Source organism: Mastomys coucha, unplaced genomic scaffold, assembly GCF_008632895.1.
Source record: "Mastomys coucha isolate ucsf_1 unplaced genomic scaffold, UCSF_Mcou_1 pScaffold21, whole genome shotgun sequence".
NCBI lineage: Eukaryota > Metazoa > Chordata > Mammalia > Rodentia > Muridae > Mastomys > Mastomys coucha.
This window is the reverse complement of record NW_022196904.1, coordinates 176,354,900-176,372,585: the sequence shown is the minus strand read 5'-3', so window position 1 is coordinate 176,372,585 and position 17,686 is coordinate 176,354,900. Positions and strand designations below refer to the sequence as shown.

At 53.0% G+C, this 17,686-nt stretch overlaps 1 protein-coding gene across 2 annotated transcripts; it reads right to left on the bottom strand.

The window, feature by feature from the left end:
• Positions 1-430: 430 nt before the first annotated feature.
• On the bottom strand, positions 431-6,732 carry Tlx1 (T cell leukemia homeobox 1). Of its 2 annotated transcripts, none has more exons than XM_031390464.1 (3): positions 5,897-6,732; positions 3,669-3,906; positions 431-1,475 (listed from the first exon to the last, which is right to left on the bottom strand). In XM_031390464.1, the coding sequence occupies exons 1-3, from the start codon at positions 6,471-6,473 to the stop codon at positions 1,253-1,255; spliced, it is 1,038 nt and encodes a 345-aa protein (XP_031246324.1). In that variant the 5' UTR covers positions 6,474-6,732; the 3' UTR covers positions 431-1,252. The 2 variants fall into 2 exon arrangements, with proteins under 2 accessions (XP_031246324.1, XP_031246325.1); XM_031390465.1 differs by having other exon boundaries at positions 3,669-3,870; positions 5,897-6,730.
• Positions 6,733-17,686: the final 10,954 nt, after the last annotated feature.

Here is a 17,686-nt window from a genome sequence, read left to right as displayed (position 1 = left end):
TCTCTCTCTCTCTCTCTCTCTCTCTCACACACACACACACACACACACACACACACACACTACTGTAAGCTCAACTTAAGGAGAAACAAATATTTTTACACTGAAACTTCGAACATAATCACACCTTCAAATCTCATTGCAAACATTCCCTAACAGTAACATGTTGATTACTCACAGTACCTCAAAACACACAGCTCTCACTCCCAAAGACACCTTTCCCATGTTCTCAAACTCAGCATGGCTTGGCTCCACTCAGCTTCACCTTCTCCCTTTCGGTTCCTTCCCCCCACCCTCCACAGAGCCTTGATAAGCTTGCCCATCGTCAACCCCCCAGATCCAGGTTACTAGATGCTGTTTCGTGAGGCTCCATCTTGCACCAAACCCAAGGCGCTGTAAAAGCTGGGCTCCGCAAGGAGCAGACAGCCCCGAGTCCTGATCCGGAGGGTTTTATTATTTTTCCACATAAATTACACAAGCACTTTATAAAATGGTTACACAGAAAACACCTTATAAGTGCATAACTTATAAGTGCATAATTTACCCCCCTCCCCAAACAGGATCTGGAGAAATGGGCTGCATTTGTGTGAAAGCCTGTCTGCGCATACCTGGGTGCCGCTGGGATGTGTGGTGAGGGCCTGACAGGCCATGTTTACCTGTCGTGTGTGGGCTGGTGTGTCACAGTGTGGCCTTGTGTTTGAGTAAGAGGAGATCCGTGCTGTTTAGGTGAGTCTGAGAGTCACCCCAGACTACGCCCTACAATAAGGGTCATTTGCTATGATCCTGTGTGTGTGCATGACGCTCTGCCATAGGCCCCTGTGTGTGGCTCTAGGATGACACCATGAGGGACAGTGGTATCACCTTTGTGTGGGCTTCCGGGTGTACGAGGAGGAGAAGAATAGAAAGGTTTCCAGCTTTAGTACACATGGTTGCCTGGGGCTCCCAGAAGCCTTCTGGACCCCACTTCCCTTGGGTCTCTCTCTGTCCCGTGTTAAAAATCAGTAAGTTTTATGAAATAGAGGAAAACAGAGGATTCTGAACAGTTCCAGAGTGAGGCAGGGTCACACAGGCTTCTGGGAAGTTGTCTCTGCCTCTGCCCCCAGCCCTCTTCCACCGAAGACAGGGCAGTGTCCGCAGGGGTGTTGAGGCGGCGCTTGGGAGCCTTGCCGAGAAGCCCCGTTGCCCTCCTGCGTGCAGTCAGAAAGGCTATCGAGAGTCCTGGTTCTCCGGATAGCCCTCAGCTGGTCTTGGGTCCTCACTCGCAGGCGGAAGCCACGGATGTGACGCTGGTGATTTTGGTGGAGTCGTCAGACCACGGCTGCAGGTTCTGCAGAGCAAAGAGCGAGGAGTTGTGCACGCACAGTGGGTCTGCGGGCAGAGGCTGGGCCAGGCTCTTCTGGAAGGCTTCCTGCTGCAGCTGCAGGAGGATGCGGTTTGCCTGCTGCCTCTCGGCCTCACGCTCCTCGGCTGTCTGTCGCCTGCATTGGGAACAAGCGATTACTAAGCGACGACTCTGAACCCTCTTCTCGCCCCTGCGCAGGCCCGGAGCACGCTCCCAAGAGATAGTCTCTTAAGCACCCCTCACCTCCTTTATGGCCCTATTAAGGTATTCTTCACTCTTGGGGGTCCTGACTCTGACAAAAAACATTGGAAACCCCCAAAATGGATGAAGCAGAAGTATCCCAGAGAAGCAATGAAAAAGTCCAACGGACCAAAACTCCTGGGCCTCCCCATTAACGCACATAGCCTACATTCTTAAGGGCACACCATGGATAAACTGGTCTATCCCAAGACTAGATGCTATCCCAAGCCTGAAAGGCCCCAAAGACCTGCCTTTTCCTTCTCACCTCCAGCCTGGCCCAGGCCTCAGACCTCCCATGCCAAATCCTGTGCCCCTAAGCTCTCTCCGGACCCACCAGCTTCCTCCCAGGCGGTCTAGAGAGGCGGTGACTCACTTATTCCATTTAATGCCGCCCCTCCACCCTGTCAACTGAGATCAAACGTCTGTCTCTAAGGTGGACAGACCTAATGGGAGTCCCCGGGGCCTCCAGAAGCAATTTGTAGGCGATCGATGAAACCGCTTGAAGCTCGCGGCTCTTCCCGGGGCGAAGCGGACTCCCGCCTGCTCGCACAGCGCTTTTCTGACTTTTCCTTGTCTTTCTGTCTCATCTTCCCCATCTCCCTGAATTTTCAACTGGCCAACTGTTTCCCTCCTCCTTTTGTCTTACCCCATGTTTTTTTCTTCACCCCTTCCTTTCCTCTGAATTAGGGGAATTTGTTCGAAGTGAAAAATCACGTTTTAAATAATCCAATTCCTTCCTTTACACACAGACTTCTGGCTGCTTGCATTTCTCCCGCGCCCCTCTCCCCACCTTTACAAATATTTTTTAATTATTTATTTTCTTCTAAAATGGGCCATCTTTGTCCCTTCCCTTTGTGTTAAGTTTCTCTCCTCGCCTGTGGCTGGCTTTCTGAGCACCACCCCCCTTCCACCGTCGTAAGCTTGGGGGGTACCAACCACCCTCCTCAGCTAGCCCAGCTCCTCCTCTGACTAGCTTTCCAAAGGACTGAAACCACGTTCCCCACCCCTTCCCCAGCCACAGGAATGTTGGTGGGGGACAGACGACTCGCAGGGCCCGGGCTTCCTTTGTGGCCTCGAAGGCGGAATCTCGGGCAGATTCCTTGCCTTCATTCAGAAAAAGAGGAAACTCCAATTCCTTCCTCCCGCTCTAGGCCCGCCCGGAGCGGCGCCGCCGATTTTGCTCGGACTCTTGCCACGCACCTCCCCAGGGTCTGAGCTCAGAGACTCCCAGGAGCATAGGGGAATCAGAATGCGGAGTGTGGAAAGGCTCAGGGGTGCACGGAGATGTGGGTATAAGTAGAGAATAAAGCTGCTTAGGGTGTGAGGTGCCTAATATTCGTGAGAATTGGCGGGGGGGGGCGGGGGGAGGTGAGAAGATGAGGAAGGCCGAGGTGTGTGCATTCGGAAAAAATAAAATGGAACGAGAGCGTGGTAAGCGCTGTCGTCTGTGGATGACAGAAGGAAAATGTCTCTTTCTTCCTCCCTCACACCCATCTGCTCCTAATTGATCCTCCCCCTTTCAGTGGGACCCGAGAAGCCCCGTCACAGCCGGCGCGGATTGATTTTCCCCTTCCAGGATGGGGGACGGCTGCGCAGAGCTCAAGCGCCTGGGGAGGAAGCAGTAAGTAGCGGCAGCCGGCGCTCCGGGGCCCCAGACGCTCGGCGGAGAGTCCGGCTGGAGCGCAGAGACCTGGCGCGGCTCCTCCTGTCTGCAAGCCTCGGGGTCAGAGGAGGGTCCACACCGTAAAGGCAGCCTGGGCAATCAAAAAGCCCCTAAAGGACTCCCTGAGTATCGAAGTCCCGATCTCATAGATCGCACAGGCCCATTTGCTTCAGCGGCGGAAGACAGGCAGCGTCTACACCGGGTAGACCGTGCTGTCCTGAAAGCCCTGAAGCGTCTCTTAAAACACAGGAAGGGTTCTCCAGCCCTACCAGGCAACTGTCCCTCATGGTTTGAGGTCTCGAGTGACTGTGGGAGCTCACTGGTCTAAACCCGATCGGAAGCCAGCAAGCAGAGGGAGGGCGTGCAACCCGAGAGAGGCAGAGAAAGCCCTCTCTGCCGCCACCGGTCCGCCCCCGGCGAGCTCACCTCCATTTCGTCCTCCGGTTCTGGAACCAGGTTTTTACTTGTGCATCGGTCATTTTGAGCGCCTTGGCCAGAGCAGCGCGCTCCGCCGAAGCCAAGTACTTCTGGCGGTGGAAGCGCTTTTCCAGCTCACAGATCTGCAGGCGTGTGAAGGAGGTGCGCGGCTTCTTCTTCTTAGGGGGCGTCCGGTTCTGATAGGGGTGACCTATACGGCGTGTTACAGTGAAGGGTGAGAGGGCCACTGGAGCGGGAGACAGACAGACGGCAGAGGCAAGCGGCAGAGCGTCAGGAGGCGTCCCAGGCCCGACACCCCGCGAGTCAGAGCGCAGCGGCTAGACCCCCTAAATGCAAGGCAGGGATCCACCCGGCAACCCTCCACCTCCAGCCCGGGACCGCAAAGAGCTCCCTCCTGCCCGCCAGGCTGACGCCTCCCCAAGCAGCCACTTCGGAAATCTCCCTAGCCCGGGGCTTCGGAGATCTCATCCGCTTTCCCCTTCGACTCCCCCTCCCCTACCTAGGGACAGCTAAGCGTCCAGCCTCCTCACTCTCAGCCACTAAACTTAAAAGGGCCACTCCATAAAGTATGAGGGAGATCACAGTTCCAGGCCGTAGGGCCTGTTCAGTCTCCGTCACAGCCCCACGGCCACACAGCAGATATAGCTACAAACTTCCAAATCTGTACTCCAACAGTAGAGACTGCTCACCTAGACAAGCAACAGGACACGGGGGCAAAACAGGGCTACTGCTATACACGCTCAGAACCTCCTTCAAGGCCTGACAGTACAGTCAACTGTGACTCCCCGGTAGGCCTGTGCCTGATATCTTTTGTATAGTACACACACACACACACACACACACACACACACACACACACACACGACAGTGGACTCATAGACACTGCCCTGGGCTTAAGTAGGGGAGTGAGATAGGCTCTGGGTCCCCTCCCTCCCTCATGAGAGGATGTAGGTGTATCATTGAACCCCCTTGACAAGTGCCCTTCCTGGACGCCCCACAGTGAGCACCGAGACTCCTTCCCATTTCCGCTGTGGCCCCGAAGTTTGGTTAGGGCCTCCAGGGACAGTCTCTCTGCCCGTGCTGTCTGTAACAGAAGCAAAGGGGCCCAGGGTAACTTTGGGTAGCCTGGACAGGTTAGCTGCTGTAGACTGTTTTTTTCATTTTACACACACACACACACACACACACACACACACACACACACACACACACACACTTCACAGTAAAGGCATGACGCTGGCTTAGGAGTCCCATCTACAAGCAGAGGCCTAAACCTACTACCTCCCCTCTCTAAGGTCCAAACAGCTAACTGGGACCCAATTCCTAACAGCTGTGTGTCCGGATTGGGGACCTGAACCTTCTGGGGCAGCTCACGGTCTAAGGATCCGACGACAACTAAAGGCAGCCAGCGGGAAGTGAGCACGGCCGGGGAAGGGATAGCCAGAGTTAGGGCAGAGAGGACGGAAGCCAGGTCAGAGGGAGCTGGGGCTAGCTGAGGGAAGGGCGGAGAGCGCGGCAGCTGGCCTGCCACCGACTGCGTCCTCGACCCCGGGAGTGGTTTTCCAGCCAACTCTCTGGCCAGGCGGGTGCATTATTCATCCCCGAAATAAGTGGACCGACCCCTGGGAGGGATACCGAGGATGAAAACGAAGATTGGCCCAGCCTTGTGCTGCCACTGACTCTGAGAAGCCCGACAGTGCAGGAAGAAGGCTCGCTGGCTCTGCTCCTTCGCCCGGGCTTGGGGCCTTTGCGGATCTGCAGCGACCCCGCACCACAACTCAGAGCGCCCAAGTGTGTGTGGGGGGGAGGGGGGAGTAGGGGACAGGAGGTAGGAGAGCCTTTTCTCGTGTCTAATTCTGGGGCTCTTGGCCTCCTTCAGGAAGCTGCAGCCAGGACAGAAAAAAAAATTTTTTTTTTCTCTCACATGGCGTGCAAAGCCTAGACTGTTGACAGAAAATGGTCCTGAATCTACAGCCCTCTACCTGACTGGGCCCTAGGATCCCGGGAGGGGACCAAGTAGAGGAGAGACAGAAGAACCCAGGCTGCAAGAACTCTTGGAGCGATTCTGAGCACATAGAATCCTGGAGGCAGCTGAACTTAGGAAAGGCACGGAGAGACGCTAGGCGACCCGGCGCTCAGAAAGAGCTTCAAGCAGGGTAGTGGGGAGCACAGAGCCCGAGCCACGGCCAGGCGGGACGCGCGCGGGCCGGACTCACCTGTGAACCTGTCCTTTGTGTATCTGCGGTTACTCTCCATCCAGGGAAAGGTGAGGCCGGTGAGGTTGTTGACACCCGGCACCGCGGGCACAGAGGGCACCGTAGGCAAGCCGGTGGCCAGGGGCTGGGGATGGGCCACAGCTCCAGCTAGCGGCCTGTGCGCGGGCACCCGGATCACCCCTGCGGCGCTCAGCGCCCCGGCGCCACCGGCTCCCCCGCCACCGCCGCCGCCACCCGGAGCGGGGCCGCCCGCCAAGGCCATGTTCACGTTGTAGGAGCCGGCCAGTGGGCCCATGCTGCAGGCACCGCCGCCACCGCCCGCCGGGCCACCGGGACCGCCCGGGCCACCGGTGCCGTAAGCGCCCGTGCCCCCGGCCCCCGCCCCAGCGGCGGAGCCCCCGCCGCCGTAAGTGTAAGCGCCTCCGACCAAGCAGCCAAGGCCGTAGTCCCCATCCTGGAGGCGCGAAGCGGGCCCCATGCAGCCGCCCTGGTCCGGGCTGTTGAGGATCTGGTCGATGCCGAAGCTGATGGGCTCCGCGTGGCCCGGGTGGAGATGGTGCGGACCCAGGTGCTCCATGCTGGCCCCGGCCCCACGCGGGGGCCCGGGCGCGGGCGCTCGCTGCGCTGGACTACCCGGGCAGCGAGTAGGGGCGCGGAGGCAATCGCTGCTCCAGGCTGCGCTAGGACTTGAAGGCGAAGTGCGCAGAAGGGCCAAAGTGCGGGGGAGGGGAAGGAGAGAGGGGGAGCTGTATTCTTCCCCTCTCCGGCTTCTCCTTCTCTGCTCCGGCTGCTCGCTCGCTGTTGACTCTGGGACATCAATCACCGGGCGAAAAAGCCCTGAGCGAGCGAGCCGAGCTGTTTCGGCCGGGTCTCTCCATTGGCTGTGCGTGGAGAGGAGCGGGGTGAATGACAGCGCGGGGGAGGGGTTGGGAGGGGGAGAAGGAGGCCAGGAGCCCAGACAGATGCCGGAGCCAGAGACAGAGGGACGGAGATCAGGGCTCTGAGTAGTTCCAGCGAAGAGAAAGGAGGAGAGCTACAGAGAGAGGTTTCAATGAGAAAGAAAAAGAGCAGGAAGCAGCCATTCCCAGAGACCAACAGACTGACGGACCAAAGGAGAGGGAGATCAGGACCCTTTCCCAGACCTGGTAGGAACCACCCCCTCACTTTGAACAGGGCCAAAGGAGTCCAGCCCCCTAGGCCCCTGGGGACAGGTGTCCTGCCCAACTGGAGAATCTCCCCAAGGGCTGAGCTGGGAAACACCTGTCACTCAACCACGAGATTTACTGCAACTTCAAGTCCAGCTTGTTAGAAAGTAGAAGGCTGTCTACTCCCCAAGTACGGAGCCCGGGCCCCGAGGCAGGACGGTGAGTTCAGGCTTGTCCTTTCAAACAGGTCCTATGAAGAACTGGCTATATATTGTTATAAAAATTAGCAGCCACTCCAACTCAGTCTCTTTAGAGAATTTGAGGAAAGGAAAGTCAGTCCTGAAAAGCAGGCACAAGCCAAAGGATTAGTTTGGGGCTTGCGCCCAGTCCCTTCCTCCGGGGTACCCCTATCATTTTGAGTAAACGGATGCTCCCCAAAAGCAACTCCTATGAAGCCCGAGGGAATGGCTCTGGGTTTGTGGGAGAAAGGAGTGATTTCATTGCTTTTCCGAATCTTTGGAGGGAGGTCTTGGGTCTTAAGGCTGTGGGGGCTGGGGCTGCTGGGATGAGAATCAGGGAAGTGTGTCCAGGACAAATTTAGGCCTTTTCAAAGTTATGCCTGTGGCTGCCTGGCCCAGAGCCCAAGAGGAGAGAAGGAAGCTCTCTTCTCCTGCTTCCTCTCTTTCTCCTCTCCAGTTGGGAAAGGCCTGTGCCCGCCTAGAAGCCAAGTTCTGGAAAAAAAGAAAGCAAAGGTTATGCGTTCTGATCTATTTCAGGTCCATTCCATGCTCAGCCTTCTGGGAGGTCTCTAACAGGCAAGACGCTGGCATGGCAAAGCCACACTAAGTCTCAGTGGAATCTATTTGTTTTGGCCATTGTCTGTCTGACACTGCCACTTGAAGGTCCTTCCTCAGAGACAGGAAATGTGATATATATATATATATATATACACACACACACACATACACACACATATATATATACACACACATATATATATGGCACATACATATATATATATATAGCATATATATGGCATATATGTGTCCCCATCCCAAAATAGCCCCAACAAATCAAACATACTCATCTTGAGTGACTAATAAATTAATAGAGACTTGATTTGCCCAACAAATATTGGTGTACTTAAAATGTACCTGGTACTTTCTGGGTACTGGGGAGACAGCAAAGTTTCTCAGAAGACCCATGTTCTATACAAACAAGAAACAAAGAAGGATAAGCCAGAAGTCAGTATTATGGGTAAGTATAGAAACTCAGTGACATCACTCTCAGATAAGGACTCTCCCTGTCTTCAGCCAGGAGGGTAAATGCTCATTCAAGATGAAGTTCAGAAAGCATGAAGCAGGTAGTTGTTCTTGAACACTAAGCAAGAGCTGCCCAGCCTGCTGCTGCTGCTGTTCCTTACCCAGCCATTTCTATAACTAGACCCACAGGCTCCCCTAACTTACTAACTTGGGAAGTTGTCTGAACCTGATGAGAGTGTTTTGCCTTTTATCTTGAAAGATCTAGAACAGAAAGCAGCATGTGTGTTTACTGTGTGTCATATACCACATCCCACACTCATTTGAGATCCATAACTACCCTAAGGAGCTCATGGATATTTTTTACCAAATAAAGCTGAGTGAGTGAAAGCACAGACCGTTCCATTTGTCCGTCAACTGATGGACAAGCAAAATATGGTATATCCACAAAATGAAACATTCTTCCACCATAAGAGGGAAGTATGTGCTCACTCATGCCACAACAAAGATGAACCTGGGAAATATTATGCCCAGTAAGGTAAGCCAGGCACAAAGAGCCACACATTAGACAGACCATTCATGTATACTGGCTGAGTCAGAGAACTCCATAGTACAGAACTTGAACTTGTTACCAGGAGTAGAGGAAGAGGGGAGGTGACTGCTCCCAGGGAACAGAGTTTCTTTTGGGAACGATTAAAATTATCTGCAATTAGGTAGAGGTGGTGGCTGCAAAACTTCAAACATATTCTGAAAGTTACTGAATTGTGCATGTTTAAAGTTTGAAAGTATGAAATGTGAATTACATATCATTTTAAAACGTTTAGATGTATTTATTTTATGTGTATGAGTGTTGTGTACCATGAGCATGTCTGGTAATTCCAGAGGCCAGGAGAGGGCATCTGATTCCCTGGAACTGGAGTTGTGGCTGGTTATGAGCTACCATGTGGGCTCTGGGAACCGAATCCTGGTCTTCAGCCAAAGCTCTAAGCTCTCTCAGCTCCCACTGAGCCAACTCTGCAGCCTCCAGTCTGCCATTTTAAGTAAAAGACAAATCTGTTAAGTTCCACAGGCAGAAGAGGATTGCACTGGGAACTCAACACCTAAAACTTCTTCTATTTGCAGATGAAAACTATGGCAGGAGGCCCTGTAGCGTCCTTGCTGCTGGGGGCCAGTGGTTCTGTGTCTGTTAGTCTAACCACAGTTCTGCCACCTTAGAACTGGGTTGGGGCTTTGTTTGTTTATTTGTTTGTTGTTTTGGTTTTTTGCTGTTATTTTTAAACTTTTGTCAGAGCTACATCTTTTGTGGATCTGAGGCCCTTGCTGGAAACCACTTCAATGTTCTCCCTGCCCTTCCCCGTTCCCCTCTCCCAATGCTGTACCTTTCTAGCCCTGTAGCCTACCTAACCTGCCTCTCTCTCCCAACTCCTGACACCCGCGGGCCCACCCCTTAAACTCTTCAGATGTCCAGGGTAGCTGAGGACACTTCACCCTTGTTGGCCTAGACAAAGGTGGGCAGAGGTCACAGCAACCTACTGAGACCCTGTAACTAGCAAAATCCCACAACCGAGGAGTGCCTTGGCTTTCTCCTGCGTTCCCAACCTTTCTGTTTTCTGAGTCAGTTCTTATCCCAATCCAGGCTGGAGTTCTGTGAGTCCTGAGAGCTGGTGCTTGTCCCTGGGGTAGCTGGGAAGGACCAGTGCAGAAAGGTGAAACCAGAAGATCTGGGTTTGGTGAGCTCTGCCTCCTTCCCCAACCCCCTTCTCCTCCCAGTACAGTTCATCTGGGGCTCCATCTGTGTTTCTGGAGCTGTTTCTCTCACCTTACAGGGTAGCCCTGTTAGGGGAGCGGAGGGAGGGAGAGGGAGCAGCACTTAGGCATCATCTGAGATGTGGCTCGGGTACTCTTGACCACAGAAGTGAGCATTCTATCAGTCCTCACAAGCGTGTGATGCCATCTTTGTCATCCATCCTGAGCAAACCCAGGCATTGCATGCTGGGAAGAGGCAGACTGGACTCCAGGACTGTTTTCAGCTCTGCTCATCACAACTGTACCTCCTCTGGCTGAGCTTGCCCCTTGCCTCGCCTGTCTTCTAGGTGAGCGTCAGACTCTGCTCTCTCTAGTCCTCTCGAGGCCACCTGGCAACCATGCCCCCTCAGTAACCCTCCCTCCAGCCTGCAAAATAAAGAAGTACCTCCAATTAAAGGGGGAGCAGCTGCAACGGAGGCTGGGAGAGGAGGAAGAGAAGCTGGAGTCCCCAGAGGGGGTCCTCTTTGGATCCCACACAGCTTCCTCTGGGAGAGACCCCAGGGGCAGGGGTTGTCCTTCAGCTCAGGGGTATGTCTGGCAACTTAATTACTTTGTGTTTGTGGGATTGTGTGGCAAAGTTGGATGTGAAAGTTCAATGGTGAGCACTGGGCAGGGTGTGGACATGTCCTGGGCGTGTCTTTAAGAGGTGATTTTGAATGTTTTCTTGCGTGAATATTTATTGTCTGTGAAGGGTCAGGCACTGAGTCACATTGGGATCCCATCACCATAAGTAAGGTGCTGGTAAGATTGTTGGAAGAGGATGAGGAGTTCTGAGTAGTTTCCACAGTGGTCACCTGGGGGAGGTGTGTAACAGTGAGCTTGTAAGCAGGCACTGTGGGTTTGCTGGGACAGCTGTCCTATGTGGTGTGCGCATGTGTGTGCATGAATGAATGCAGTGATGATTTCAAGTCTGGTATCTATGAGAAAGGAGCCTTTTTTCTTTTTTTCCTAGTGTAATTGTTGGGGAAAGGACCTCATGTGGGCCTGCGGTGGGCCAGAGGGAGGTAGATCCTGCCTACCGGGAATTCTACAGAGAAAGCCAAGTAGCTGAGAAATGTGTAAAGGGTGTGTAAGATGGTGAGGCCACTGTCGTTGCTGGTCAGCAAGGTACAGGTGTCCCCTCTGTCTCAGGAAAGAACCAACAAGGGTTCCCTTCCAGCAGACAGGCGATGTCAGTGATGTGGGGACCCAGAGACACAGAGAAAGGCACTGTGGGCTGTGGTGGGCCTGGATGGGTGGCGGTCTCTAGTACCTAGACTGGAAAAGAAGAGCATGAACGGGATGACTCCAGCCATAATACAATGATTCTGCCTCGGCTTTGTGGTGTGGATTCCGGACTAGCCCCATTAAGTCCCCAGCCAATCCTACAATGAGAGACTAACAGTCTGTCTAATATAAAAGACTGGTACACACCTTCCCATCAGAAGAGAGACACTGAACGGGGCAGAGGACAAAGGGATGGGGGTAGACAGACCCCTCACAGGTCATTAGGTCACACTCAAGTTGTCACCTGAGATTAGGTGACAGTTTTCTTTCCCCACTGGGCCCATCAAAGCCAGGCAGGGAGGTGTTTTTGAGACAGGGTTCTTTCTTGGGGCCCCATTCACCCTCGGCATCAAGCCAAAGCCTTTCTCTGACAAACTTCTTCCCAAGAGAATCTATGCATAAATGCTTTGGCTATCTTTGATTCTAGGTCCCCTCCAGCACGCCAGAAAGCCAGAAAGGGTAGGGTTGTGTGTGGTCTGAGAAAATACTCGGGGCAAAACAGACTCCCTTGTCCCTGCTGTCCTTGGATAGCCCCTTATGCAAGAGTTCAGCTTACCACCTTTGATCCCAGAAGGCAGTATAACCTAGAATCCAATGTCAGTTTCCCCATCCACTCTATTGGCAGTGTAAGTCTGCAGAGGGGCTGGATCCCAAGATAAGATGTGGAAGAAGGGGAAGGGTCCCTAGGGAGCACCAGCCAGGTGCTGGCACCCACCCCAACCCAGGGCCAGCATCATCTTCTGGGAACATCAATGCTTCTGGCAAGCATTTTTTGTGTACCTCAAGTGTGAAAGTTCTCAGCAAGGATTGAGCAAGCTTTCACTCGCACTGACCAACCCTTCCTGTTCTACACCGAGTAACACAGATTCCTCATGTCCTCAGATCTGACTGTAGGGAGACTGCTTGTGTGTCACAGCTGACAGGTTGAGGGGAGAGTGGATGGAGACACTTGTAGATCTGGGAAACCTGACTTCCTCAGGAGAGAGTCTCAAGTGGTGCCAGAGAGTAACGAATCTTGAGGTTGCCCCATTGAAGGTCCTCCATCCTACTGTGTGGACAGGTAGTGGTCTGCAGACCTGGAGGTTGGAAGCCATGGCCAACTGCAGCGCTGGGTGTCTGTGCTTGGAGTGGAAAATTGGGAAGGAAAGCAGGCCAGGATCCACCCCACAGCAGCAGGTCGGGGCTGGAGGTCGGTACATCCAAGAAGCAGACTCTAGTCTAAGAGCCAAGCTGCGATTTTTGAAATTAACACTGTAAAGCTCCTTCTCCAGAAGAAACTTAGCCCAGGAGCCTGAGCGGCTGGCAGCTGCTACTGAGAGTGAGTTGGTGGGGTGATGTGTCCCACACAGTGTCTGACTGCGCAGGTGCAACCACAGGGTATACACAAATGGCGGAACAGATTGGATTCAAACACCTGACGCTTGGAAGATTCAGGTTGGCGAGCTCTCTCTCTCTCTCTCTCTCTCTCTCTCTCTCTCTCTCTCTCTCTCTCTCTCTCTCTCTCTCTCTCTCTCTCTCTCTCTCCCACGTGTATAGGCCGTCCTTCCTGTGTGAACATCCCAGACCTCACAAAGATTAGGGCGCCAGGCAGGCTAACCTGAAAATCGCAGTAGTTCTCCTGCCTCAGCATCCCAAGTGCTGAGATTACAAACATGAGCCACTACAGGAGATTCGTTTGCTTTTGGTCCCTACACCGGTGCCTGCAGATGCACTCGCCTGTTCAGACCAGAACAAAATTAAACCAACCCCTTCTCCATCCACATCGCCCTGGGCTGGTCACTGCACTCGCGCACGCGGGACGGTAGACACACCCCTACAGACCTACAGGTACCCGCAGTTGCACAGAGACCTTCCAGCTAAGATTCGTAAAAACAAAAGCAAAAACAAAAACAAAACACCCCCATCCTTCTTGTGCGATCTCAGGCACAAACGGCCACGCTAACCGCATATACAATTCTTACTTTCCCAACTTTGAGGGCCAAGGTCACCCGGGAGAGACAGGAGGAGGACTGAGGCGGAGCAAGCCGCAGGTGCCAGAAGTGGGGTTGGGGAACGGAGAGGGAGGGACCGAATCCATATGCATGGGCTCTGAGCACAAAGAGCAGCTGCGGGGAGCCGGAGCCCCGCGGGCCCAGAGTTACAAGGAAGCGGCGGCAGCTCACCTAATTGAATTAGGTCGGCCTAGCCCTGCCACCCGCGCGCCACCCGCGTCCGCTCTGCCACCCGTCCCCGTCCGCCGCAGGCGCTCATAGGGTACCGAGGGACCGATTGAGGGAAGGAGGCTCTGCCGCCTGAGCCCCGGCCCGAGGCGGCCTCTCCCCCCGGAAATAATCCCATTGTCCCACAGGCTGTATTCCTCGCTGGGCGCCCCATCCCCAACTGGACTGCGACTCAGTGATTAATGGTACTGTTGGCCAGGGAGCTGACGCAGGGAGGGGCCTCAGGCCTGCTTGGCGTACCCTTCTCTGGGGCTTTCTTTTCGTACCCGGTTCCGGGTCCCTATCTAGTCCGGAGGATCTAGGGCCTCAGGAGAAGCGAGTGATTTACAGGAGTCGGACCAGCGGGATACCTAATGAGTACTGCTTGTGCGAACGTGTGGAGGGGTAGGCGCCATGCTCAGTGGTCTGCTAGCTGTGCAAGTTCTGTGTGTTCCTTTGAGAGATGTCCTAGGGACCTGGGAGAGGACCCTACTCAAGTAGAAAGGGGTTCCACACTAGCCCAACACCATGAACCTGGACCTAAGCCCAGAAAGCCTCTGAGGCGCATAGACTTCTCCCAGCCTCTCCTTGTGTCTCACCAGCAAGCAATGGACATCGTTCCCCACCTCTTCTTACCCCTTTTTTCTTAATTGGTGACAGGAAATCTCCCCCCTCCCTTTATCTGTCTATCTGTCTGTCTGTCTGTCTGTCTGTGCTTGCTTGTTTGTTTGAATTGCTCAGCTCTTTCCAGCCTATGGAACCCTCTGAATCAGAGCTATGGGACTATTTCCATGCAAACCACTCCTTGTGGTTGGGATCTCACAAACACAAGGGGTGGGGACACCACCCCCACCCCCACCCCCACCCCTGCCCACCCGCCAAGATGTGATTGGGAAGTAATCCCTCCATTTTAGGTGGCTTACACTAGGGGCAGAGAGCACGTCTGTGTGTCTGTCCTGCTCCTAAACTTCAAATGCCTGAGTGACAGACAACCACAGTCCCTGTTTGTCCCCCACAAACCCTCACCTACAAGCGCTCTTGATACTAGCAAGAGAAAGTCCCCTGACTGGTGACCCCCCCCCACACACACACACAAGAGCAGCAGAGAGAAGTATATTCAAGTGGGATGGGTACAAGGTACTGTAGAGACAGGAGACTGGAGAATATGCTCTTTGAGAAGTGTCCTGGGCAGTTTGAAGGGGATTCTGGGAGATGGCTACCACCCAGGGTTCCTGAACTGCAGGAAGCTTTGAAGATCATCCCAGTGGCCAAAACTATTCTGCAAGCAGGCCCCAGGCCCCTGCTTCCCACTCCCTTCCCTCTTACCACCTGCTATGGGCCACTCCTCTCACCTCTGCTTTATTTCCCATACTAGGCAGCAAAGCTAAAATTCTCCTCCCTGTTCATCTCTGAAGTATACTCACCTCTGGGGAGAAGGGAATCTGGACCAGAGGGAGAGGTTAAAAAAAAACTCCAACCCTGTGCTCAACAGAAAACGTGAAGCATCTGAAAGCTTTGCTCTTGGTCTGCCAAGAACCAAAACCAGGAATTAGACAATGTGGGAAAATGGGCACTGCTTCTCCCTGCAACCCCAGACTGTTACCCAGGCTTTTAGGAAGGTTGAGAAGAAAGCCCTGGGCTGGCAGCAAGTAAGCAGGGCCACTCCAAGCCTACCAGACACCAACTGCTCAGGCCAGGCCTGGCAAGCCCCTGGCCAGGACTCCTCAAGTCACATGGTATTTCCCGGGATTTTTACTGCAAAGCCCAGATGAACAGTGACGTCCTCTTCTCCCCTTTCATAAATATTGCATCTTCCCAATGCAATTACAGGAGACTGAACGGCATGAACATTTACTAAATAAGATTATGGGGTAATGCTAATGCAGTTTATGTCTGTGCTCTGACACCAGACAAACTCCCTATTAATAACCCTTCAATGAGGTGCAGGGCTCCAGTTGTAGAGCCCGAAGATCTAAGACTGCCCGCCTGTCTGCTCACTGAAGTCCATACCCTTATTGCCTCTTACTAGGGACTTGGAGGACCTGTGCTCTCGCCCAGGTCACCTGGGGATCTGGCTCTCCAGGTCTTTTGATTCAGTCTAGAGCCCCTTCTAGGAGGTAGCTTCTTGAAAGAGAGAAGCTGCCTCTGCGTCTTCTATGTCCATGCCCTTCAGTCCTAGCTGGCACTCTGTCTCCTCTCTCCAGCCCACACAGACTTACACGCACATCTTTCCTCTCTAGAAGGGTGTGCAGGACAAGACTTTCTTGCTTTTGTAATTGCCAATCTTCACCACCCACAGAGAAGCCGAAGCCTAAACCCTTCCATTCAAAGCCCTTAACTTACATTTTTGTACCAGTCCCAATCGAGTGTCCCTCAGCCATGATATATCCTACTGAATGATCACAGCATTCACCCTTATTCCTTGGATGGGAAGCCCTCGCAGCCCCACATCCACAAAATAGAAAATTCCTACTGCTTCACAAAGCAGTTCAGAGTCTTGCCTCCCGAACCCTCTCCAGGTATTGTTCATGAGTCTTATGGCAAGTGTTCAACAGCACGCAGGTTTCTAAAAGAACCTCTTTTGAGGGGTTCTAGGTTTGAAGTTACAGGGGCAAGAGTTGGAATCCCAGCCGTTGCTTTTCACAAGTGCTAATGTGAACAGATCAGTGAGCTCCCCTGGCCTTGGCTCATCTGGTTTATTAAAGAGCCATAGCATCAAGAACCAATGGAAAAAGGAAACACAAAGAGCTCCCTGCTCCGTTGTGTGCCTCTCAGCATCACCATCTTTCTCATTACTGCACTGATGTCTATGCAAAACACTTGCCATCCCTACAGGTCTCAGAGTCTTTGAGAATAAGTGCAGAACAGCCCTCAGACATTTCTTGACCCCTGAAGTCCTTCTGCTTGAAGCCTCTATAGAGCTCCATGGAAAAGGCACGAGGCTGCAGAGAGAAGATACAAAGAGGACATCTGCACTTCTCCAAGGCCTCGTGTATTGCCCTGGTGAAGGCTGGGTGTTAATCCAACCCCACACTCTTCTTGGCCTTCAATTAACAGACCTTCTCTGCCTAAGGACCTCTGCAGTGAGGCCCTTGGGAGTGTGCAGTCTCAGCAAAAATTGCACCCCTCCCAAGAGCTCCCCATTCCTTTCCTCTGTGCATCCCTCTAAAGTCAGCGAAACCTTCAGACCTTGGAAGCCTTCGAGCAGCTTCTGGGAGAAAAAAAGATAATGAGGCAAAAGTGAGAGACTTTGGCAAGAAAGCCATGAGCCTCCTGGAGCCCAAACGACCAATGTCAAACTCCCTTCCACCCAGACGGTCCTAGGATTGCTGGGACCACCTGGGACCACCATTACTGAATGGAGGACATGGAAATTGGGGCGAGATTGCACCAGTCAGCAGCGATTTAACCCCAACTCCTACCTACTGATCTGGTACTAGGCGGCAGCAGGTTCTGTTGAATGCCACACACCAAGCAGAGTCTGTGAGTGTTCCTGGCTTGCATTCTGCTTAGTTATGAAACATCAGACCTGATTCTCTTTTGTATTTCTCTTTCCACTCCACCTCACCTGTCCAGTTCCTCTTCCAAGTCTTTTCTCGATTCTCTGGGTTTGGAAAACCTTTCTAAGCATCTTTCTGTCCAATGTCCACATAGATGCACAAACATTCATACACAAACTTTCAGGATCAGATACATGCTTTACCCCAAAAGTGAATATATAAACCCTTGATTTTTTTTTTACTTAATATACATTTTTGTGGTGCTAAGGATTGCACACTGGAGGCATGTACTCTGTCAAATGGGGTACATACCCAGCCCATGCAAATGTACATGTATATTGTATATGTCATCCACAAGAGCATGCATTCAACATGCACACGACCACACTAATATGCATGTGTGTACAAAAGGATGTTCAGACACAAGAACACAACCAGTCAAGTGGCCAATCACAGTTTCGGAAGCTGATGCTCTCAGCAAAACCCAAATATTTGCTAAAGATGGAGTGGCTTCTCTTATGCTTGGTGGGAATATGTAACAAAAACGTGTGCTCAGGGATTTGAAGCTTGTAGTTGTGTGCTGGAATTGGGAAGAGCCACTCCCCGGCAGGTACCT